At 37.4% G+C, this 26,177-nt stretch overlaps 1 protein-coding gene across 1 annotated transcript in view; it reads right to left on the reverse strand.

Annotated features, from left to right (window-relative positions):
• Nucleotides 1–26,177, reverse strand: part of LOC145521897 (uncharacterized) — a 70,644-nt gene that overhangs the window by 12,316 nt on the left and 32,151 nt on the right. Inside the window, exons 3-4 of the mRNA XM_081530873.1 lie at nucleotides 12,200–12,258; nucleotides 11,155–11,310 (exon numbers count right to left, since the gene is read on the reverse strand). Coding sequence (XP_081386999.1) covers nucleotides 11,279–11,310; nucleotides 12,200–12,258 — 91 coding nt within the window. The 3' untranslated portion in view covers nucleotides 11,155–11,278. The remainder of the gene's footprint in view (nucleotides 1–11,154; nucleotides 11,311–12,199; nucleotides 12,259–26,177) is intronic.

Here is a 26,177-nt window from a genome sequence, read left to right on the forward strand (position 1 = left end):
CCTGTCTACTTTACTGAAGACATTTGACAGCTTCTTTTCTGGGCAGGGCTGTGTCAATCTTGGCAGGGACAATTTGCAGACAAGTGAATATGGGAATAGCATTCTCATGAAAATAAACTCTAGCACAAATGGGAAGAGATACAAAGTTCATTAAAAAGATATGGAAGCAACCTAAATGTCCATCAAAGGAGGAATGATTAAGAAGATGTGGTACATATAAGCAATGACATATTACTCAGCCAAAAAAAAGAGTGAAATAATGCCATTGCAGTGACATGGGTGGACCTAGAGATTGTCATACTGAGTGAAGTAAGTCAGACAGAGAAAGGTAAGTATCATATGATATCAGTTTATGTGCAATCTAAAAACAATAGTACAAATGAACCTATTTACAAAGCAGAAATAGAGTCACAGAAGTAAAAAACAAAAAGAAGTAAAAAACTTATGGTTACCACAGCAAGGGATAAACTGGGAGATTGAGATTAACATATACACACTACTATCTATAAAGTACATAGCTAATAAGGATCTACTGTATAGCACAGGAAACCCAACTCAATTCTCTGTAATGGCCTATATGGGAAAAGAATCTAAAAAAAAAAAAAGTGGATATAAGTATATGTATATAACCAATTCACTTTGCTGTACAGCAGAATCTAACACAACATTGTAAATCAACTATATTCCAATAAATTCATTTACAAATAATTTTAAAAGGCCATTATAAATCAGGTTATAGACCAAAAATGACTTGAGCATGTCAGTAAAATAAATGGAATATTTTTTGCATTTCTTCCTTTTGCCTGGGTATCTATAGTCTTAAAGCTGTAAGGTATGATCTCGGCTTAGTGATTTGAGAAGCAGAGATAAAAGTGAAGAGATTGCCTCTGAAAGGTAAAAATGTAGTTGTGATAAGAGGACAGGACATTAAAAATATTATGGTCTGAATGAATTTTTTAAAGCAGATGAAATACAAAAATAATTTACAAGATTTTTCTATAACATACAATTTGAGATTTTACTGATCATTCATTCCAGATGCTTGCTCTTTTAGACTTTCTTTACTTAGCCCTGGTTACTTCTTCACAAAGTCAGCAAACCTGTAAAGCACTGTAGAGTTGTTTATCTTTGGCAGGTACGTGGCTCAGTGAAGTGAGGGCAGAGAGGAGAGCTCTTTGTTTAGGTCAATGCAAACATATTGCCATTCTTATACTTTTGGAGGAGATACACTGAAGGTTTTTTGTCCCTATTATCTTGTACATATGGTTAATGGTGGACTGACAGTGGCTAGATCCAGCTTGCATAGCAGTGGACAGAGAAGCTTATGCAATAGTTTTGACAAATGTCAGAATGTCTTGACCCAAAATACTGCCCTTCTGTAGACTCTCAGGCCTCCAACTCCACTGGCATATGTTTAGTTTGTAACATTTATCCTGCCCCAAATTACCATATTGTAATAACTAAGATGGACTGGAATAGGTGAATTTAACTCAGATGACCATTACATCTACTACTGTGGGCAAGAATACCTTAGAAGAAATGGAGTAGCCATCATGGTCAACAAAAGAGTCCAAAAGGCAGTACTTGAATGCAATCTCAAAAATGATAGAACGATCTCTGTTCGTTTCCAAGGCAAACCATTCAATATCACAGTAATCCAAGTCTATGCCCCGACCAGTAACACCAAAGAAGCTGAAGTTGAACGGTTCTATGAAGACCTACAAGACCTTCTAGAACTAACATCCAAAAAAGATGTCCTTTTCATTATAGGGGACTGGAATGCAAAAGTAGGAAGTCAAGAAATACCTGGCATAACAGGCAAATTTGGCCTTGGAGTACAGAATGAAGCAGGGCAAAGGCTAATAGAGTTTTGCCAAGAGAACGCACTGGTCATAGCAAACACCCTCTTCCAACAACACAAGAGAAGACTCTACACGTGGACATCACCAGATGGTCAACACCGAAATCAGATTGATTATATTCTTTGCAGCCAAAGATGGAGAAGCTCTGTACAGTCAGCAAAAACAAGACCGGGAGCAGACTGTGGCACAGATCATGAACTGCTTATTGCCAAATTCAGACTTAAATTGAAGAAAGTAGGGAAAACCACTAGTCCATTCAGGTATGACCTAGATCAAATCCGTTATGAGTATACAGTAGAAGTGACAAACAGATTTAAGGGACTAGATCTGATAGACAGAGTGCCTGATGAACTATGGACAGAGGTTCGTGACATTGTACAGGAGACAGGGATCAAGAAAATCCCCATGGAAAAGAAATGCAAAAAAGCAAAATGGCTGCCTGAGGAGGCCTTACAGATAGCTGGGAAGAGAAGAGAAGGGAAAAGGAAAGATATTCCCATCTGAATACAGAGTTCCAAAGAATAGCAAGGAGAGATAAGAAAGCCTTCCTCAGCGATCAATGCAAAGAAATAGAGGAAAACAACAGATTGGGAAAGACTAGAGAATCCCAGGGACGGCGGAGCCTGGTGGGCTGCCGTCTATGGGGTCGCACAGAGTCGGACACGACTGAAGCGACTTAGCAGCAGCAGCAGCAGCAGCAGAGATCTCTTCAAGAAAATTAGAGATACCAAAGGAACATTTCATGCAAAGATAGGCTTGATAAAGGACAGAAATGGTATGGACCTAACAGAAGCAGAAGATATTAAGAAGAGGTGGCAAGAATACACAGAAGAACTGTACAAAAAAGATCTTCATGACCCAGATAATCACGATGGTGTGATCACTCACCTAGAGCCAGATATCCTGGAATGTGAAGTCAAGTGGGCCTTAGAAAGCATCACTACGAACAAAGCTAGTGGAGGTGATGGAATTCCAGTTGAGCTATTTCAAATCCTCAAAGGTGATGCTGTGAAAGTGCTGCACTCAATATGCCAGCAAATTTGGAAAACTCAGCAGGGGCCACAGGACTGGAAAAGATCAGTTTTCATTCCAGTCCCAAAGAAAGGCAATGCCAAAAAATGCTCAAGCTACCACACAATTGCACTCATCTCACGTGCTAGTAAAGTAATGCTCAAAATTCTCCAAGCCAGGCTTCAGCAATACGTGAACCATGAACTTCCAGATGTTCAAGCTGGTTTTAGAAAAGGCAGAGGAACCAGAGATCAAATTGCCAATATCCGCTGGATCATCGAAAAAGCAAGAGAGTTCCAGAAAAACATCTATTTCTGCTTTATTGACTATGCCAAAGCCGTTGACTGTGTGGATCACAATAAACTGTGGAAAATTCTGAAAAAGACGGGAATACCAGACCATCTGACCTGTCTCTTGAGAAACCTGTATGCAGGTCAGGAAGCAACAGTTAGAAGTGGACATGGAACAACAGACTGGTTCCAAATAGGAAAAGGAGTCAGTCAAGGCTGTATATTGTCACCCTGCTTATTTAACTTATATGCAGAGTACATCATGAGAAATGCTGGGCTGGAAGAAGCACAAGCTGGAATCAAGATTGCCGGGAGAAATATCAATAACCTCAGATATGCAGATGACACCACCCTTATGGCAGAAAGTGAAGAAGAACTAAAGAGCCTCTTGATGAAAGTGAAAGAGGAGAGTGAAATCGTTGGCTTAAAGCTCAACATTCAGAAAACTAAGCTCACGGCATCTGGTCCCATCACTTCATGGGAAATAGATGGGGAAACAATGTCAGACTTTATTTTTTTGGGCTCCAGAATCACTGCAGATGGTGATTGCAGCCCTGAAATTAAAAGACGCTTACTCCTTGGAAGGAAGGTTATGGCCAACCTAGATAGCATATTTAAAAGCAGAGACATTACTTTGCCAACAAAAGTCCATCTAGTCAAGGCTATGGTTTTTCCAGTAGTCATGTATGGATGTGAGAGTTGGACGGTGAAGAAAGCTGAGTGCCGAAGAATTGATGCTTTTGAACTGTGGTGTTGGAGAAGACTCTTGAGAGTCCCTTGGACTGCAAGGAGATCCAATCAATCCATTCTAAAGGAGATCAGTCCTGGGTGTTCATTGGAAGGACTGATGTTGAAGCTGAAACTCCAATGCTTTGGTTACCTCATGCGAAGAGTTGACTCATTGGAAAAGACCCTAATGCTGGGTAGGATTGGGGGCAGGAGGAGAAGGGGACGTTAGAGGATGAGATGGTTGAATGGCATAACTGACTCGATGGACATGGGTTTGGGTAAACTCTAGGAGTTTGTGATGGACAGAGAGGCCTGGCGTGCTGCAGCTCATGGGGATGCAAAGAGTCGGACACGACTGAGCGACTGAACTGTACTGAACTGAGAATACTACTTTCCCTGAGAAGACATTGCACATTCAATATGAACTCATTGATAATGATTAATTTATCCGATTACCTATTATCACCTGTTGTTACAGATCTCAGGTTAGGTCATAAGAAAAAAAAAGTTTATTTTGGCTTGGCAGAGAAGAATAGATACATTTGAAACTAGAGTTGGCATGATCTCATGATGAGGGTAATAGAGGGTGCCGAATTGGGCCATGAGGGGGCAGCTTGCCAGCATTTGTACTATGTAGTTCTAACAAACTATGAGTTGGGCAGAAATGACAGACTAAGGCAGGGTGTTATTGAAGCACAGCTAGCTAAAGCTAGTCTTTGGAATCCAATAAATCTGTGATAGCATCCCAGTTCTGTCACTTAGTAAATGTGTGGCCTTAGGAAAGTCACTTAACCTCTCAGTGTTTTGATCTATAATTATTTTATGCATTTTGTACAGAAATCCCTAAATATGCTTTAAGACTGGATAATTTAAGTGACAGTTCATAAAAATATTTAGCCATACATAGTATTCAGAGAGTGATCCTCCTCCCTTTTTGGACCATTACTTTGTCTCCCAGAGACAGAATCATGGCTTTTTAGAAGTAAAGACCTTATTGTTATCTATAATTCTTCAGAACTACTGAAATACATCACATTTAGAGTGACCACTTAGTGTCTCTCAAATCAGGACATCTTTGAAAGTGAGAGGAGGCACTTAAAACAACTAATACATAATAACTGAACTAGAACAGGTATAAATTGGAACTCCCTTAGTTAAATCATTTCAATCTAGTGATATCAAATGTTTGCATGTAAGACAGAAAGGTTTAGAGAAAAATTGCCTAGGGACCTAATAAAGGCAATAGATTCTGAAAAGAATGAATGATTTCCCTTCTCTTTTTCCTGAACTGTTAATAAAAACTGTATCAGCATAATGCATTTTTGATTTATCCTACTCTATGTAAAATATTGTTTTAGTGATTCATATATCTATACAAATGTTTTAGCAGATATATTTTTCTCTTAATTTGAGTTCATTTGTAATAAGAAACTGAACCAATCAAAACAAATTGTTATGGTTACATTTAAATATATCTACACTTTTAAAATAATAAAGCTGATTGACTTTAATTTTCATTCTGTTGGTGAATAACTGACATGTTAGTCTGAACTGGAAGGCAATAACAGTGCATTGATGTCAGGTTTCTAATTTTTGAACCATTAGACTTATTTACTTTCTTATGTCTGCATTTCCTTTTGAGTTAATCAGGATTTATACAATTGACAGCTAAGGACCCTGTAAACATTCTTTGATTATGATTAATGATCTCATAGAGGTAAGATGCTAGTACAAGTATCATTCATATTCTATTCTAATACCTGTATTATTTTAAGTGTCTTAAGCAGGTAACTAAATACAAATATTAGCATAATTACAAGTTAACTAAGAATTTGGGTTGTTTCAGAAATGGGTTTAAGAAATAGTACAGGGATATCTATATTTTAAAAAGATTATTGACTGAAAATAAACAAAAGAAAAATAAGATTAGAGAGAAAACATGACCTCTGGAATGATGTTAGAACATAAAAACATAGGTCATGAATATATAACTGCTTGCTAGAAGGGGTACAAAGATATGTCCCTAAGCTTTAGCAGTCAAAAAAAAAAAAAAAAAGAGCAAAACATTGTGAGGTCCAACAGTGAGAAAGACAATAAGCAAAAAATAAAACCACTGGTCCCCCAGAGTACGTACTCATACTGAATGGACAGAACTGTTTCTCCCATGAGAAATGTATATACTATGACTTCCGTCCCATTTCCACAAGATTAGTTATATTATCATCTAATAATACCAGGGTATCCGGTCCCATCATTTCATGGCAGATAGATGGGGAAACAATGGAAACAGTGACAGATTTTATTTTCTTGGGCTCCAAAATCACTGCAGATGGTGACTGCAGCCATGAAATTAAAAGATGCTTGCTCCTTGGAAGAAAAGCTATGACCAACCTAGACAGCATATTAATAAGCAGAGACATTACTTTGCTGACAAACGTCCACATAGTCAAAGCTATGGTTTTTCCAGTAGTCATGTATGGATGTGAGAGTTGGACCATAAGGAAAGCTGAGCACCGAAGAATTGAAGCTTTTGAACTGTGGTATTGGAGAAGACTCTTGAGAGTCCCTTGGACTGCAAGGAAATTCAACCAGCCCATCCTATAGGAAATCAACCCTGACTATTCATTGGAAGGACTGATGCTGAAGCTGAAACTCCAAAGTTTTGGCCTCTTGGTGCGAATAGCTAGCTGACTTATTAGAAAAGAGCCTGATGCTGGAAAAGATTGAAGGCAGGAGGAGAAGGGGACAACAGAGCATGAGATGGCTGGATGGCATCACCGACTTGATGGACATGAGTTTGGGTAAGCTCCGGGAGTTGGTGATGGACAGCGAGGCCTGGCGTGCTGCCGTCCATGGGGTCGCAAGGAATCGAACACAACTGACTGACTGAACTGAACTGAACTAAATAATACCAGACATTATTTTCTCTTCCTTAAATTAGTGATTCTAAAACTGAAAAACAAAAATCTCCTTTACATTTTAACCCGCTGATTCAGGCAACTTGCTTGTGCACTGTGCATGTAATGTTTTGATGCTTTAATTGTACTCTTCCTATATCTTATATGAAAATACGTATGCAAATTACAAAGTACAGTAAATATTTATGAGCTTCCATCAGATTATTTAACATAAATGCTCATACGAAGGCATAATGTTTTAAAATGAAGGCTTCAATTCCTCTCATATAAGTATCTTTTGTAATTTATAGCCCACTCTAGCCTGCTTCCATATAGAAGACACTATTTTTTTCTTTTTTTGGTAGCCTTAAGATTGAAAAAGCTGGTTTACAGAGCTGTGTTCCACGGTATATGATATTCTAAGGGGATTAGAGGGAGAGAATCTTGGCCTGTGAATCTTGCATCTGTGAGTATGAAGTAGATTTGTCCTATTTGAGCATCAAGGTTACCTCTGCTAAAGAAAACTCACCTCTGTGAATGTGAGTATGACACAAAGTGTACTCTTAATATGCATCTAAAATCAAGACTAAGTAGTTTTTTAAAATCATGCATAACACAAACTGAATTGGAGAATGGACAATCATCTGGCAAAGTAAGCTGAAAATAAATGTTGGCGTTTAAGAACTTCAATAAATGTCATCCCTGTCCTCCTCTGGGTTTGCATATAGTGGAAATGTAGACTTAGACTCCAGTAGATGAAGATTTTGGAGAACTAAAAATTTGAGACGGCACTCTGACCTGTGGCCAGAGTTAAGGCTCCAAAAATGCAAATAAACTATGATGTCTCCCTGGGTCTGTTAAGTTTGCTGAAGAGATAAGTAGCTATGGGTCCTGAGAAAATGATGCTCCAAATAGGAGGATCCAAAATAAATGCTGTTAGATTTGGCTTCATATAGCAGAAAACTCAAAATAAGAGAAGCTCAAACAAATAAAGGTTTATTTTGCCCTTATGAACAAGAAGTATGGAGAGAGGCTATATTAGGGTGTGTGTGGTGGGACTGTGTTCGTTAGGGAGCTGAGGTTCTTTGTTTATTAGCTGTGTTACCCTTGAAAACTACTCCTTGTCACAAGTCTTAGTTTTATCATATATAATGTAGGTGTAGTGATGCATGCATCATAGAATTGCTGTCAAAATTGTTGTTAAGATTAAACAAGATATAAAGTGACCATCAGAATAGGCACAGTGTATGTTATTTAACTTTTAGGACTAACCGATGAAAGTAAGAAAGTAAGAAGGCTCAGGAATAAAAAGTATGTAATGAAGCAAAGGTGAAACTACAATGACAGAAAATAGAGCAGTAGCTAGGGAAAAGCGGTGGTGGGAGTTGACTCTAAAGGCAGGTGGGAATTTTTGGGCATGATGGAATTATTATTGGTCTTGATTTTGGTGGTGATTATGTAATTGTAAATGTTCATCAAAGCTCACAGAACTGTACATTTAAAAGGGTGAATTTACTGAATGCAAATGGTGGTGTATTTTTAAAAATAGAAAAAACCCATAAAGTAGAGCCATAAAATTAAAAGTTGGAAGAGTCCTTTGATGTGTAAGCTAATGCTGATACATGTATATATAAATTATGCACTTTTTATAATTATACTCTTTATTGCTTAATCTGGAGATGGACAGAATTAAATTATAAGAGAGTCATAGATTTTTGGATCTGGAAGAAAATTCATAAATTGTGTAGACTAACCACATTAAAAACTAAGAAATTTTAGGTCTGTTAAGAAGATGTGATTGGCAAAGAAAGGGCACCAAGCTATTTCTTTGATGGTAGAGCTGTATTTAGACTCATGTTTCCTATTAGAGTCTGATGCATTATACTATGTCATTATTTCCTTCTTCAAAAATTTTCTTAAAACAGTCATAATTTTTTAAGTTAAAAAGTTACTTTTTCTTTAATATTTAGAAAAATATTAATACTAACCTTAATAGTTGGATACAGAAATCTAAACATTTATCACTATCTAACTACAAGCCAGATGAAAAATATAGCCAGATGAAATTTGAAGTTGGTATTGAAACTCTTATAAGTCACATGAATACTAGAGTAACTATGCCACTTCAACTGTGTGTGACTGAGTGCCCACACTTTATTAAATCATCTCTGTAGCTTTGGTATAAAAATTCTGGACAAGATGTCAGAAGACTAGGATCCCATCTTAGCTTCATCACTAGTCAGCTCTCATTTCATGAGTAAATCTTAATTTCTTGAGTTCCTAGTTCTCTCATTTGGTTTGGACTAGATCAGCACTTTCCAAATATTAGGAAACATTTTAAAAATGACATTGAGACATGTGTATTGTCATATGTGAAACAGAGCACCATTCCATGTTCGATGCATGTGACAAGGGCTCAGGGCCGGGGCAATGGGATGATCCAGAAGGATGGGATGGGGAGGGAGGTGGGTGGGGGGTACGGGAAGGGGAACACATGTAAACCCATGGCTGATTCATGTCAATGTATGGCAAAAACTATTACAATATTGTAAAGTAATTAGCCCCCAACTAAAATAAATAAATTTATTAAAAAAAAAAAAATGAAATCTCAATCATAACCCTAATGTCTTAATGATTAAAGGAAAGAAAACTGCTTCGTTTGAGCAGAGTGAGGAGTCTCTGGTCCCTACCACTTAGCCTTCTCCACCAACCCCTCTTCAGGCTACTTTGAGATATCTTTCTGTTGTCCTAGGGTGCCAGGAACACAGTTCCAAAACTCCCAGAGAAGTCTTTACGGTTCTTTTCTCTTTTAAAATACTCTAATTTGTGACACTGAGAAATGAAAGGAAAAGAATAAGGCATTTTTTTTTTCAAGCTTTAAGAAAGATGAGAAATCACAGGTATTGTGAAAGGCTTTTTCAATGCAGTTGTGGATTGTTTCATTGAGACTTTAACCTTTGGCTTAAAAAAAGGATTAAAGAACAACAGAATAACTATCTTTTTGTTTGTAGTAAATTTGGGTTGTAGAATGTTATCAACAAAGCTTGCATCAGAAATATGTGTATACTGGGGCCACAGTAACTTGGGCTGACACCTGCTGCTGTCGAACTTGTATATCCAGCATTAGTCCAGTAGAAAAGCTTGGGAGTATCTATTGGGAAATTTGCTGAATATCAGTGAAAACAATACTGTTGCCTGATTGTCCTTGGTCAGACACATGTTGATAATGGGTAATAAACAGACACACAAATAAATGTTCTATGATGATAATCAAAAGTTAGAAGTGAGATTCAGTACAAGAACACAGTGAAGAAAAATTTCAAATAAGTTGATGGTGTGGTAAAATGATTAAAAAAAATCACGGAACTAAAGGGTAGCAGCCTAGATGCCCCAAGATTGTATAAACCCAGTGGCTCAGATACATATCATAAAATTAGCTTGTTTGTCCAGAGAAACAACACTGACCCCGTAATAGTCTTTTGTTACGTACTTGGGTGAAACTGTCACTAGCATCAATGTTTTAACACAGATGAAAGTAGTAGAAATGAGATGAAAGAAGTTCTAATTTGAATAATTGTATTTGGAGATACAGACAAGAGGTTGTGACAAGGAAATCCTAAAACACAGTGGCTCAAAGTAGATGTTTAATGTAACTAACAAGGGAGGCTGTTGAGTCATTTAGGAACCCAGGTTCTGTTTATATTGTTGTTCTGCTGTTCCCTAAAGTTGTCCTCAGCCACTTGGTGAAACTGGACAATGTTTGTTTTATAGACTATGAGATGTGGAAAGAGAATTAGAAAGCAAGTGATTTCCTCTTTTAAAGACAGAAGATTGAAATGGCTCATGTTACTCTTGCTTAATTACTATGGTGACGGTTTAGTTACTAAGTCATGTCTGACTCTTGCGACCCCATGGACTGTAGCTTGCCAGGCTCCTCTGTCCATGGGATTCTTCAGGCAAGAATACTGGAGTGGGTTGCCATTTCCTTCTCCAGGGGAACTTCCCGACCCAGGAATTGAACCCAGGTCTCCTGCACTGCAAGCATATTCTTTACCGACTGAGCTACAAAGGACGTCCTTAATTGCTATTAGCAAGAGACAAATCACGTGGTCACATGTAGCTGCAAGGAATGCTGGAAAACTAGTCGAGTGATCATATCTTGAAGCAAAGAGTGTTCCTAAAAGGAAGGATAAGAGAAAGGAAATTAGAGGATAGTCTCTGCCACTGAATGTAAACCCGGTGTGTAATGAAGTTTCATTTTGCAATAGAGGAAATGCTTCTGTGATAGATTAATGGAATAAATGAGGCCCTTTGGCTGAAGGAAAATGAGACATTTGTAAGAGGGAGATAGGACTTTTTACTTACTTTGTAGCATGATTGTTACAAATGGAGAGCAGCGGAGTTCTGATGTTTATGTCATCTTGGTGTAGAATCCCTGTGAGTCAAGTGTGGGACTCAAGATCCACTTCAATTTGTATTTTCTGGTAGGTTAGGGTACAACTGGTTGAGTTCTTGCAGAATCTGACAAGGCCAAAAGGAAATAAATTTGGTTTTATCTTCATCAGACTTCTCTGAGGGAATGATAATTACTCAAACATATGTTAAATTGACTATTCAAATTCTTAAGTATTCAACTTCAATTCCTTTTGGAAAGAAGACACAGAATAAATCCAATCCATTGGGGGAAATCTTTGTGTTATTAATATTTGACTACAGGGATACCCTCAATATTACTTATTTAGGGTTAGCAGACTAAAAGTGGTATATAGGGTTGGCACTCATATAGGGTGCCCCTTGAACAATTTGTTCCAGGCTTCTGACAATTTCTTTTGTAGTACAGCTTGTACTATATATTTAGTATAGGATAAATTTTGGTAAATTAAACAAACTTTGTGTATTAGAAGTGCTATAAAGAGTTAAGTAGAGTCTTTTATATGTGAATTTTAATCACTTTTTAAGGTCAGGTTTGCAAAGAGCATAAATTCTACAGACTTACTCTCTCACAGAGTTTCTTTCTCAAATTCCTGCACAGACTCCTACAGAGTTATTCTGTTTGTGTTTGAAAAATCATATCCTGACTTCTCCTATGAAGACTTTGCTCAGAGTTTAGAAAATTTTTGCAGCTGGGGTGAACCTATAGTTTGCTGGGGACAATCAACATGAAGCAATTGATCACTCATCCAAAAATAAGAGTTCTAAGAGAAAGGGGTGGTAACTACTGAAAAAGTATACTGCCATCAAATGATAAATGTGTAGGGGAAATAATTCTGCTGATACACAATAATTTTTAAAAGAAATTCTTTGTGTTTAAGGATCATTTTTTTGGCTTTTTATTAAAAGGAAAATTGCTTTCCAAAATGAAAACAAATCTCTATTTCTAAGGGTTAATATCCTGCTGTTTGTTACTTACATGAAGTTATGATGAGATACCACGTTGTGTATGGAATTTCTTCACTTAAAATCAAAGTTCTGTGAGTGAAAGAAAGATTAATAATAATTAAATATATAAACATATAGTATATTTGTAGAAAAATTTCTAGTAATTGAATAAAAGAATAATCCTTGCGATCCCAAGGACTGTAGCTTGCCAGACTCCTCTGTCCAAAGAATTCTATGGGCAAGAATGCTGGAGGGAGTTGCCATTTCTTTCTCCAAGGGATCTGCCCAACCCAGGGATTGAACTGGAGTCTCCCACAATGCAGGCATATTCTTCACTGTCTGAGCACCAGGGAAGCCACAAAAGAATAATCACAAAACCCCAAATGACCAATAATTTTCCTGCAATTGAATGGCTTTCAAGTGACCTCCAAAATTTGATCCTGATATGTAGACTAAATCTACAAATCATGCCCTTATTTGTAATAGATATTTTCCCTGTAATGCTGATAATGAGAGTCTTTAATTCATCTGATTATGGTAAAGACCACCAGAAATGCTCAGAGGGCACAAACAAAACCTTGTGAGCACCAGGACCCAGGGAAAGGAAGAGTGACCCTTACAAGAGACTGAGCCAGACCTGCCTTTGAGTGTTTGAGTGTCTCCTGTGGAGACACAGGTCAGCAGGGACCTACAGCAAGGACAGGGGCCCTGGCTGCAGCAGACCTGAGAGGTACGGCATGTGCATAGGTCCTCTTGGAGGAGATCACCATTAGCCACACTATAGAGCCGCTGAGCAGACAACCCACAAACTAACGAACAATTATACAAAAGAAGTTCTCACACTGTTACAAAAGTTCTAGAGCCCACAACAGATTTCCCAACCTGGGGATCTGCAAAAGGACTGAGAACCTCCAGGGAAACAGACTCTTAGAGGGCACAACAAAACTTTGTGTGCACTAGGACCCAGGAGAAAGAGCAGTGATCCCACAAGAGACTGAGCCAGACTTGCCTGTGAGTGTCCAGGAGTTTCTGGTGAAGGTGTGGGTTGACAGTGGCCTGCTGAGAGATCAGGGGCACAGAAAACAACAGTTCTGGGAGACACAGCGTGCTGGCATGTCTTTTTGAAGGAGGTCACCATTACCACCATTACCCCTATCACAGTTTGGCCTCATGCCAAAATACAGGGAGGGAACATAGCTCAACCTATCAGCAGAAAATTGGATTAAAGATTTACTGAGCATGACCCTGCCCACCAGAGCACAGCAAGACCCAGTTTTACCCACAGCCAATCCCTCCCACCAGGAAGCTTCACAAGCCTCTTATCCTCATCCATCAGAGGCAGACAGAGTGAAAACCACAATCACAGAAAACTAACAAAACTGATCACATGGATCACAACCCTGTCTAGCTCAGTGAAACTATGAGTCATTCTGTGTGGGGCCACCCAAGAGGAATGGGTCATGGTGGAGCGTTCTAACAAAACATGGTCCATTGGAGAAGGAAATGGCAAACCACTTCAGCATTCTTGCCTTGAGAACCTCATAAATGGTATGGAAAAGCAAAAAGATATGACACTGAAAGATGAACTCCCCAGGTTGGTAGGTGCCCAATATGGTACTAGAGAAGACTGGAGAAATAGCTCCAGAAGGAATGAAGAGGATGAGCCAAAGTGTGTGTGGGGGGGAACCACCAGTTGTGGATGTGTCTGGTGGTGAAAGTAAAGTCTAGTGCTGTAAAGAACAATACTGCATAGGAACCTGGAATGTTAGGTCCATGAATCAAGGTAAATTGGAAGTGGTCAAACAAGATGGCAAGAGTGAACATCAACATTTTAGGAATCAGTGAACTAAAATGGACTGAAATGGGCAAATTTAATTCAGATTACCATTATACCTACTACTGTGGGCAAGAATCTTTTAGAAGAAATGGAGTAGCTCTCCTAGTCAACAGAAGAGTCTGAAATGCAGTACTTGAGTGCAATCTCAGAAATGACAGAAGGATGTCTGTTCATTTCCTAGACAAACCATTCAGAATCACAGTAATCCAAGTATATGCACCAACCACTAATGCAGAAGCTGCAGTTGCACAGTTCTATGAAGACCTATAACCTTCCAGAACCAACACCAAAATAAATGTCCTTTTCATCATAGGGGACTAAATGAAAAGTAGGAAATCAAGAGGTACCTGGAGTAACAGGCAACTTTGGCCTTGGAGTACAAAATGAAGCAGGGCAAAAAGTTAACAGAGTTTTGCCAAGAGAATGCACTGATCATAGCAAACACCCTCTTCCAATGACACAAGAGACAACTCTATACATGGACATAACCAGATGGTCAGTATGGAACAGACTGATTTTATTCTTTGCAGTTGAAGATGGAGAAACTCTATACAGTCAGCAAAAATACAAGACTGGCAGCTGGCTGTGGCTCACATCATGAGCTCCTTATTGCTAAATTCAGACTTAAATTGAAAAAAGCAGGGAAAACCACTAGGCCACTCAAATCCCATACAATTATACAGTGGAAGTGACAAACAGATTCAAGGGATTAGATCTGATAGAGTAATGGAAGAACTATGGATGGAGGTTTGTGACATTGTATAGGAGATGGTGATCAGAATCAGCCCCAAGAAAAAGAAATGCAAGAAGGCAAAATGACTATCTAAGGAGGCCTTACAAACAGCTGAGAAAAGAAGAGAAGTGAAAGGCAAAGGAGAAAAGGAAAGATATACCCATCTGAATGCCGAGTTCCAAAGAACAGAAATGAGAGATAAGAAAGCCTTTCTCAGCGATCAATGCAAAGAAATAAAGGAAAACAACAGAATGGGAAAGACTAGAAATCTTTTCAAGAAAATTAGAGATACCAAAGGAACATTTCATGCAAAGATGGGGACAATAAAGGACAGAAATATTATGGACCTAACAGAAGCAGAAGCTATTAAGAAGAGGTAGCAAGAATACACAGAACTATACAGAAAAGATCTTAATGACCCAGATAACCAAGATGGTGTGATCACTCACCTATAGCCAGACTTCTTGGGGTGTGAAGTCAAGTGGGTCTTAGGAAGCATCACTACAAACAAAGCTAGAGGAGGTGATGGAATTCCAGTTGAGCTATTTCAAATCCTAAAAGATGATGCTGTGAAAGTGCTGCACTCAATATGCCAACAAATCTGGAATACTCAGCAGTGGCCACTGGACTGGAAAAGGTCAGTTTTCATTCCAGTCCCAAAGAAAGGCAATGCCAAAGAATGTTCAAACTACAGCACAATTCGCACATTTCACATGCTAGCAAAGTAATGCTCAAAATTCTCCAAGCCAGGTTTCAACAGTACATGAACTGAGAACTTCCAGTTGTTCAAGTTGAATTTAGAAAAGGCAGAGGTAGCACAGATCAAATTGCCATCATCCGTTGGATCATCAAAAAAGAAAGAGCGTTCCAGAAAAAATCTACTTCTGCTTTATTGACTATGCCAAAGCCTTTGACTGTGTGGATTACAACAAACTATGGAAAATTCTTCAAGTGATGGAAATACCAGACCACCTTACCTGCCTCCCAAAAGCAACAGTTAGAACCAGACATGAGACAACAGAGTGGTTCCAAATTGGGAAAGGAGTATGTCAAGGGTGTATATTGTCACCCTGCTTTTTTAACTTATGTGCAGAGTACATCATGTGAAATGCCGGGCTGGGTGAAGCACAAGCTGGAATCAAGATGACCGGAGAAATATCAATAACCTCAGATATGCAGATAACACCCTTACGGCAAAAAACAAAGAGGAACTAAAGACTCTTGACATAGGTGAAAGAGGAGAATGAAGATGGCTTAAAATTCAACATTCAAAAAAGTAAGATCATGGCATCTGGTCCCATCACTTACTTCATGGCAAATAGATGAGGAAACAATGGAAACAGTGACAGACTCTATTTTCTTGGGCTCGAAAATCACTCCAGATGGTGACTGCAGCCATGAAATTGAGACACTTAATCCTTGGAAGAAAAGCTATGACCAACCTAGATGGCATATTAAAAAGCAGAGACATATTCTGCCAACAAAGGTCCATTTAGTCAAAGCTATGGTTTTTCCAGTAGTCATGTATGGATGTGTGAGTTGGACTATAAAGAAAGCTGAGCACCAAAGAATTGATGCTTTTGGACTGTAGAAGAGTCTTGAGAGTCCCTTGGACTGCAAGGAGATCCAACCAGTCCATCCTAAAGGAAGTCAATACTGACTATACATTGGAAGGACTGATGCTGAAGCTCCAATACTTTGGCCACCTGATGCGAAGGGCCAACTCACTAGAAAAGACCCTGATGCTGGGAAATATTGAAGGCAAGAGGAGAAGTGGACAACAGAGGATGAGATCGTTGGATGGCATCACTGACTCAATGGACATGAGTTTGAGCAAACTCCGGGAGTTGGTGATGGACAGGGAAGCCTGGCATGCTGCAGTCCATGGGATCACAAAGAGTCTGACACGACTGAATGACTGAACTGAACTGCATTGAGGCAAATTAGGAGAAACTACTGCATCATTATTATTGGTCATTTAGCACTGTATGAACATATTTCTTCATTTCGTGATGGTTTATTTATACAAAGTACTGGAAACATTTATTTGATTATCATCCTTTTAATAATTGCAGACAGATTTAAATTATCATGATTGTCATCTTGACAATGTGTAACTTCATGTAATTTGACCCGGATCTTCCTGTCAGGAGTTTCAAAAACTTTTGAACCTGTGTAATACTCCAGAATAGTCTTTCTTTAAAGCTCCTGGATTTTGAGCTTCCTGCCACGTGTGTGTCCCTGAGGCACAGTGTTTTACTTTAATTCTGTGTCTTCCTAGTGCTCATTGTATTAGGTCTCCAGAATTCCATTACCCAGAAAGATATCAGACGTAGTGGGTCACACGCAAACTTGAAAATGACACATTAATATTAGTCAGAACAGCTGCGGCTTTGAATCTCAGAAGAGTGAAAGGGTAGCAAACTGGAAAATCCTCACTCATCCATTTTCAGACCCTCCTGTCTCTTTCCTCAAAATCATTCTACAGAGTGAAGTAAGCCAGAAAGAAAAACAACAATACAGTATACTAATGTATATATATGGAATTTGAAAGATGGTAACGATAACCCTATATGCGAGACAGAATAAGAGACACAGATGCATAGAACAATTTTATGGACTCTGAGGGAGAAGGTGAGGGTGGGACGTTCTGGGAGAATAGCATTGAAACATGTATATTATCATATGTGAAACAGAACACCATTCTATGTTCGATGCATGAGACAAATGCTCAGGGCTGGGGCAATGGGATGACCCAGAGGGATGGGATGGGGAGGGAGGTGGGTGGGGGGTCCAGGAGGGGGAACACATGTAAACCCATGGCTGATTCATGTCAATGTATGGCAAAAACTATTACAATATTGTAAAGTAATTAGCCCCCAACTAAAATAAATAAATTTATATAAAAAAAATCATTCTACAATTTCTCTGCAGTTACAAGTATGGCAGTTCATGTATGAATTTTGCAAAATGAAGTAGTAGGCTCTGGTAGCTTGTGAAATGCATTTTTTTTTTCAAATTTATAAGCCAATCTTGAACAGCAGTTGCTATTAGTACTTTAAATGTCCCAAGATCTTTATTGAAACATGAAACTTAAATGCTTTCATAGTTTTTCTGCTCATAGTTTAATTTTTTACTTTTATTTCCGAAGTTGAATCTCAAATATGGAGTGATGTTTGTACTTTCTCTTAGATATAAAGTTGAAAGGCAAGGGGAAATGGGGGCTTGTTTCATTAATATTTAAAAATTTTGCCTGTATAAAGAAAAATTATAATGCATAGAACAGGATAACAGTGGACTGTCTGGACAGAATCAACATTTCAGCAAAAAGTAGTGCTTTAAGTTAATGATTTCAAAGCTCTAAGAAGACCCACTGAGAAAATTCAGGCTTGAAAGTATGACACAAAAGTGCCAAACCAGTGGAATAACATAAAGCCTGAATGTTGGAGTAGGCATTATCACTGATGGTAAAATAGCCATAACTGAAATGATTAGAAGGGATTATGGGCAGTCCAGAGAAATAAAATTAAAATGAAAGGACTATAAACGTTAGACTTTAATCTTGTGGTTCCAAGTTTAAGCCAAACTAGTAGCCAGGCCAAACTGTGGAACTATTGTGGGGAAAAATAACTTTTCTAAAATGCTTTTTCCTCAGTACATGCTCCAGAATAAAAATATTTTTCTTTCAATGGAGAATTGTCAACTTGAAAATTCAAACATAGTGTGCAACACATGAGCATTATAGGTAGTACATAATTAAGGAGTCATAGTTAACGTTAGACAACACTTGAATTGTTGTATATCAGGTCATAGAAAAGCTTTTTATAATTGTACTTCAAAAGAAGAGAAGCATGCAAAGAAGCAGAATGCTGACCTATTCAATTTTAAGTTTAGTCAATTTTGAAAGGAGTCTGTTAAAAAACAAGATTTAAGATTCTTTACAACACATTTTACTTGGAGTTAGAAATATCTGTGATTTTAAGAGTATTACACTGTTTACTTTTGTTGAGTATTTTTATCTTAGCAAAATGCACAAACCTGTGACTTCATAGCTAGGAGTTTCCATTGGAGTTATCTTCCTCCATGTCTTCATGGTTCTTATGTGCTAGGATTTTAGTGACTTGCATTTGAATAAGATATCTTCCACCAACTATATACATGATCTTGACAAGTCTTTGGCCTTTTGCACCTCCATTTATTTATTTTAAAGTGCTGGATTAGATTTTTAAGGTCTCTTTTTGTTTGAAAGTTCTATTTAAATTTCTCATAATTTATGATTGCTGACACTCAATATAATTATGAAAGTCTGAGTATGGCATAAGAAAACAATTTTTAGTTATTTGGAAGACAATAAGAGAAAGCCTTTGAATATTTGGGTGTACCTTGCAAATATGACCAATTTCCCTGCCTTTAACTCTATGATTCTTATTTGGACTTAACTGAAGCAAAGAATTATTTATAAACAGATTTATCTTTGTTTCTTTCTTTGAGACATATAATAACATTAAACAATCTATAATTTATGGATAAAAAACCATCCCTTACTTTAAAAAATATCAGGATTATTTGGCTTTCTTCTATTTGTAATCTATCTATCTATCTAGAGAGAAAAGAGAGAGAGAGAGAGTAAGGAAGTCTAGGTAAACAGTGTTGAAAGAGTTTAGGGTTAGACATAAGAATTGAAAAACGTGTAAAAGTCTAATGAATCATAAAAAAACTTCTATGGCAAGACATGGGCACTGTGTCCTCTTTTGCTTTGGACAAAAACTTCTTTGTATTTTCTTCAGGTCAAATATTAGGTATAATAAGTTTGTAGGACTTAAATGACTACTACAGTATTATTCTGAGTTGGGTCAAGGAATTAGGTAAAGGAAATTAAAAGTCTGGGTTTGACTTCTATGGGAAAGAGTCCTGGTTCTGGGAGCCAAATTGGACTCAGTGAGAGAAATGAAAGTATACATTTTCCTCCTGATTTATAGATGACTGAAACCTAAGAGAATAGCCAGTTGCTAGAAAGAAAAGACTAAGCAAGAAAAAATTCCAAGTTTCATAAATTTTGAAACTGATATTCTAATTCATTCAAATTTCTTGGTATATAGAAGAGGTTATTTAGAGTGAATGAAAACCAAGTGAATACTTACAAAATGATAGGTAAATCATGGCCAAAAAATGAGTGCTATTGATAATTAAAAAGACAAAGCCCATTAAAAACATGACACCTCAAAAGAAGTTAAGCAGATAGGAAAAAAAAATGTTTCTAAGCCATAAGTAGGACACTTAAGAGGAAAGTCTCAGAAATCCAGTGGGAGTGATGAATAAAAACGTCTGGTGAATTTTTATGCACATTTTTTCAGTTAAATATAAAGACAACAACCTATGCGGCTGTTAGAATATTCTTATAAGTAATTCTACTAGTGATCTAAAACTGCTACCTTAACTTGCAGGCAATAACATTGCAGTTTAGAGAAAGATCCAGTTTTCAGTAGTGAGAGTTACCAAATACTTTGAAATTAAGCAGTCTTGGCTACTTTAATTTTGATTACATTTAGTATATCTTGTTAGTGTTTTTTCAGACATTTTGAAAAATAGTTGGACATTTTGAAAATTATCTTTTTCTGAGAATATGAATACAAATACTTTTTGGAACATGTCACATGTTTAACTCTTTACATACTATACTATTTCCCCAAGGGATATGAGCCAGTACAAAATGCAATAAAGTTGAGAGATTTGTGAGAAAAGTATATATACAAAATAATAAAAGATCTATCCACCCACTTTTATCACATTATTCTGTCAGAACACTTAATATTGTCTAAAATCTGCCACTGTTTCCATGTTTTCCCCATCTATTTGCCATGATCTCATGGAACTGGATCTCATGATCTTAGTTTTTGAATGTTGATTTTTAAGCCACCCTTTTCACTCTCCATCAAGTCGGTGATGCCATCCAACCATCTCATCCTCTGTCATCCCCTTCTCCTCCAGCTCTCAATCTTTCCCAGCATCAGGGTCTTTTCCAATGAGTCAGTTCTTTGCATCAGGTGGCCAAAGTATGGAGTTTCAGCTTCAACATCAGTCCTTCCAATGAATATTCAGGACTGATTTCCTTTAGGATGGACTGTTTGGAGCTCCTTGCAGTCCAAGGGACTCTCACGAGACTTCTCCAGCACCACAGTTCAAAAGCATCAATTTTTGGCGCTCAGCTTTCTCCACAGTCCAACTCTCAAATCCATACATGACTACTGGAAAAACCATAGCTTTGACTAGATGAACCTTTGTTGGCAAAGCAATGTCTCTGCTTTTTAATATGCTATCTAGGTAGGTCATAACTTTTCTTCCAAGGAGCAAGCATCTTTTAATTTCATGGCTGCAGTCACCATCTGCAGGGATATTGGAGCCCCCCAAAATAAAATCTCTCACTGTTTCCATTGTTTCACCATCTATTTGCCATGAAGTGATGAGACCGGATGTCATGATCTTAGTTTTTTGAATGTTGAGTTTTAAGCCAACGATTTCACTCTCCTCATTCGCTTTCATCAAGAGGCTCTTTAGTTCTTCTTCACTTTCTGCCATGAGGGTGGTGTCATCTGCGTATCTGAGGTTATTGATATTTCTCCCGGCAATCTTGATTCCAGCTTGTGCTTCATCCAGCCTAGCACTTCATATGATGTACTCTGCATTTAAGTTAAATAAGTAGGGTACAATATACTTCCTTGTAATACTCTGAAACATCTACTTTTGCTTCATTGACTATGCTAAAGCCTTTGACTGTTGGATCACAACAAACTGTGGGAAATTCTTAAAGAGGTGGGAATACTACACTACCTTACCTGCCTTCTGAGAAACCTGTATGCAGGTCAAGAAGCAACAGTCAGACACAGAACAACATAGTGGTTCAAAATTGGGAAAGGAGTAAATCAAGGCTGTATATTGTCACCCTGCTTATTTAACTTACAATTTATAGTAATTTAATAAATATGAAGTATTTGTTCTTTTAAGCTGGTAAAAATACAGCCATGAAAATGATTTGAATTGGCGAAAAGATTTTATAATAGGCCTGTATATTTCTAATATTGTTTATTATTTTCAGTTTGGCCAGATTTTCTCATTTTTCTTAAGTCAGTTTACTCTGTTCACCCTTTTACTTCTTTCTTTACTTTTTCAATAATTTCAACTACATTTTTATTGATGCCATTATTTTTCTTGTTTTGGTTTATTGGTTTTTTTTGCTTTTCCTTAACGTCTGCATGCGTGCTTAGTCATGTCTGACTCTTTGCAACTCCATGGATTGTAGCCTGCCAGGCTCATGTGTCCACGGGATTTCCTAGGTGAGAATACTGGAATGGGTAGCCATGCCCTCTTCCAGGGGATCTTCCTGACACAGGGATTGAACCCGCATCTCTTGTGTCTCCTGCATTGGCAGGTGGATTCTTTACAAACTGGGCAAACTAGGGGTCAGAGTGAATATTTATTTTACATTAAGTTGTTTTTGTTTGGTAATAAATGCTTTTCAACTATCATCTAAGCCCTATTTTAGTTGTGCCATATGAATTAGTATAATGTTTTTAATTACTTCTAAAATAATTTATAATTTGTTTTTCTCTTGGATTCATGAAAGCTTTTTAATTTATAAAATGTTTATCCTTTATTATAAACTTTCATTGAATTATATTTACGGAATGAGACCTATACAATGTATCTTTTTAAAAACTTTTAGATTTTTAAAATGTGACATAAAATTGGTGTATAATTTTCAATGAACATAAGAATGTATTTTCTCTGTTTTGAATGTACTGTTACATATATATTCTATCAATTAATTTAATTAATTAAATAATTAATATTCTCAATATTTTAACTGCTTACTCTGTAAAATTATGAACAAGATATATTTTCTATATATTTTAATCAAGTTAATCTTTTCATCTCAGGAGTTCTTAATTTTTAAAAATTTTCATGTTGCTTGTTGCTTAAAAATGTATCTCTGTTTTATCATCTTGATGAATTACATCATTTGCCAATATGTTACAACATCTTCCTTTTCTATTTCAATGTCATTAGAGAAACGCTGGGCAGGAGGAAGCACAAGCTGGAATCAAGATTGCCGGGAGAAATATCAATAACCTCAGATATGCAGATGACACCACCCTTATGGCAGAAAGTGAAGAACTAAAGAGCCTCTTGATGAAAGTGAGAGAGGAGAGTGAAAAAGTTGGCTTAAAGCTCAACATTCAGAGAATTAAGATCATGGCATCTGGTCCCATCACTTCACAGAAAATAAATGGGGAAACAGTGGTTGACTTTATTTTTTTGGGCTCCGATATCACTGCAGACAGTGACCGCAGCCATGAAATTAAAAGACGCTTACTCCTTGGAAGGAAAGTTATGACCAACCTAGACAGCATATTAAAAAGAAGAGACATTACTTTGCCAACACAGGTCCATCTAGTCAAGGCTATGGTTTTTCCAGTAGTCATGTATGGACGTGAGAGTTGGACTGTGAAGAAAGCTGAGCACCGAAGAATTGATGCTTTTGAACTGTGGTGTTGGAGAAGACTCTTTAGAGTCCCTTGGACTGCAAGGAGATCCAACCAGTCCATCCTAAAGGAGATCAGTCCTGGGTTTTCATTGGAAGGACTGATGTTGAAGCTGAAACTCCAATACTTTGGCCACCTCATGCGAAGAGCTGACTCATTGGAAAAGACCCTGATGCTGGGAGGGATTGGGGGCAGGAGGAGAAGGGGACAACAGAGGATGAGATGGCTGGAGGGCATCACCAACTTGATGGACATGAGTTTGGGTAAACTCCTGGAGTTGGTGATGGACAGGGAGGCCTGTCGTGCCACGATTCATGGGGTGGCAAAGAGTCGGACACGACTGAGCAACTGAACTGAACTTAATGTTAATTAATTATGACTGTGTATGTGTGTGTGTGCTCAGTTAGTCATGTCCAACTCTTTGCAACCCCAAGGCCTGTAGTCCACAAGGCTCCTCTGACTATGGAATATCCCACGCAGGCAAGAATACTGGAATGGGTTGCCATTTCCTTCTCTAGGGGATCTTCCTGATCCAGGGATCAAACCAGGCTCTCTTGTGTCTCCTGCACTTGCAGGCGGACTCTTTACCACTGTGCCACCTTGGAATCAAATATTAAACATCTAATCTTTTCATTCTGTTTGCATTCACCCATTTTTTTATTTTTTTATTTTTGATGTCTCATTGTCACTGATTTGGTTGTGGTTTTCAAAAACAACAAGGATATATTTTAAAAATAAAACATAGTTTGATTATCTGCCTTTCTTTAGGAGAAAACAACCTCCTAATAATATTTATCAAAATGGTTGAAGTGTGTGCTAAGTCATTTCAGTCATGTCCGACTCTTTGGAACACTATGGACCATAGCCTGCCAGGCTCCTCTGTCTGTGGGTTTCTCTAGGCGATAATACTGAAGTGGGTTGCCATGTCCTTCTCTGGGGGATCTTCCTGGCCCAGGGTTTGAAACTTGGTCTTGTTTCCTGATTTGAGAGATGGGTTCTTTACCATTAATACTGCCTGGGAAGCTTATATTTCTTCTATCTCATTTTACTTTTGCTTAAAAAGTTTCTGGTTTGGTCAAGTTTTAGTTTATTTCTTTCATTTCTTACACATTTGAAATTTAATGGCTGTCAAATTTGTTGGTGTAACACATTCACTGATTGCCAAATTAAAGGTCAGTTATATTCTCACCATTGAGGACACGCGGTGAACAAGAGCATTAAGGTGTTTGCTGTCATGAATGTTATATTCTGGTGAAGGCAGATAGATTATCAACCAACCAAAAAATAGGTAAAATTTAATAAACACGAAACTATTAGATGAATACTGTAGAGAACTCAAATAGAAAAATATAATAGCCGGCGACTGGGAGGCTTAGAAGTACCTTCTGAGTTCTGCTACCTTCCGTGCTCTGTCAAGAACACCTGGATAAAAAAGGCAGTCACATGGTCACCACCTTCTCAGAATTCCCAATGCTTTTTATTAAAAAGCGTGCTTTTATTCATTTAATTAATTGTTTAGGCCACACTGGTTGGCACATGGTATCTTCTCTGTCACCAGGGTTTGAAACTGTGATCCCTGCAGTAGAAGCTTAGAGTCTTAATCACTGAATCATGAAAGTCCCCCAAAGCTTTTCCTTTACTTTGCTAGACTGGCAAATGCATAGACTTTCCCTCTTTTTTTTTCTCTCATTTTAACATAATGTACATATGGAACTTGCATTGGGTAAAAGAGAACATGTGTCTTTCAGTAAGACTAAAATTTTTTTTTTCCTTCAGCAGAACTGAATATTTTTCCATTCTGACATGTCATTAATTTCACTTCAAGGAAAAGAAATGAGTTGATTAAAAGTGGAAAAAATGACAGTAGTAGCATACTGTGGTAATATATTTATTTCAGGTCAAATTAAATCAATAAAAGATGTTAAGATTATCCTGTAATACTTTCACCATTTGTTGAGATCTTGAAGATTTTCTTTTAAGAAAGATGGCCAACAAGCTGATTTACACCATAGTTGCAAAATGCTGATTGATACCACAGCTTCTGTTGTGACAAAATATTGTTATAATTTTGAGAGAATGAAATACATTAAGATCAGAACAGTATAGTTAATGGAGGTTTAAAATTTATCTACTTAGCACTATAAGACATAAAAATCTTGAATAGTTGAAGCTTTCATTTCACCATTAGTAAACCTTAATTTTTTATAGTGTTTGCAATAGTGTTAAACAATATTTGCAAAGTTTTAACTATTAATTTTCCAGACAGGTGTCATTAATGATTCAGTTTCATGAAACATTGGTTTTCTTAACCCTTTAAAAAATCACTGGGATAATTTTTGGAGTAAAATAATATAAGAGCAATTAAAATTATCTTAAATTTTTACTTGGCTAGCACTACTTCAGACAAATATTTGTATGCCTGTGCAGCTCTTAGAGAAAATCCGGATTTGGCTTTACTCATTGTATTACATGATAGTAGGTTTGATGTTATTGAAAAATGTTTGAGATACTAAGTGCTTAGAGGGGTTTTGATTATTAACTGGCAAACTTCAAAAAGCTTGGATATTTGGTTTGGATAAAGCTTGATTAGTTTGAGATGGCTCTTCAGATCTCCCCCCGAATCTCTTAGGGCTTCTTTCCAGGTCTTCCCTATTCATTCTTCACCTGTCTCCCAAGAAAGTTGAGTTTCATGGTTTTAGAACTGCAGTTCCTAGATAAATATTCTTGAAGACTGTCTTTATAAAGATTGACAAGTCATTTGATCCACTATTTTTTAGAACCTTTATATTCATCGTCTTCATACGCAGATAATTTTCTTTTCCTGTTATCAGGATCATGGACTTTTAGAACTCTATGGGAAGCTTTGAGATCATCTAGTCAATTCATCTATGTGCGTGTG

Source organism: Giraffa tippelskirchi, chromosome 9 (assembly GCF_054371585.1).
Source record: "Giraffa tippelskirchi isolate mGirTip1 chromosome 9, T2T-mGirTip1v1.2.pri, whole genome shotgun sequence".
Taxonomy (NCBI): Eukaryota; Metazoa; Chordata; class Mammalia; order Artiodactyla; family Giraffidae; genus Giraffa; species Giraffa tippelskirchi.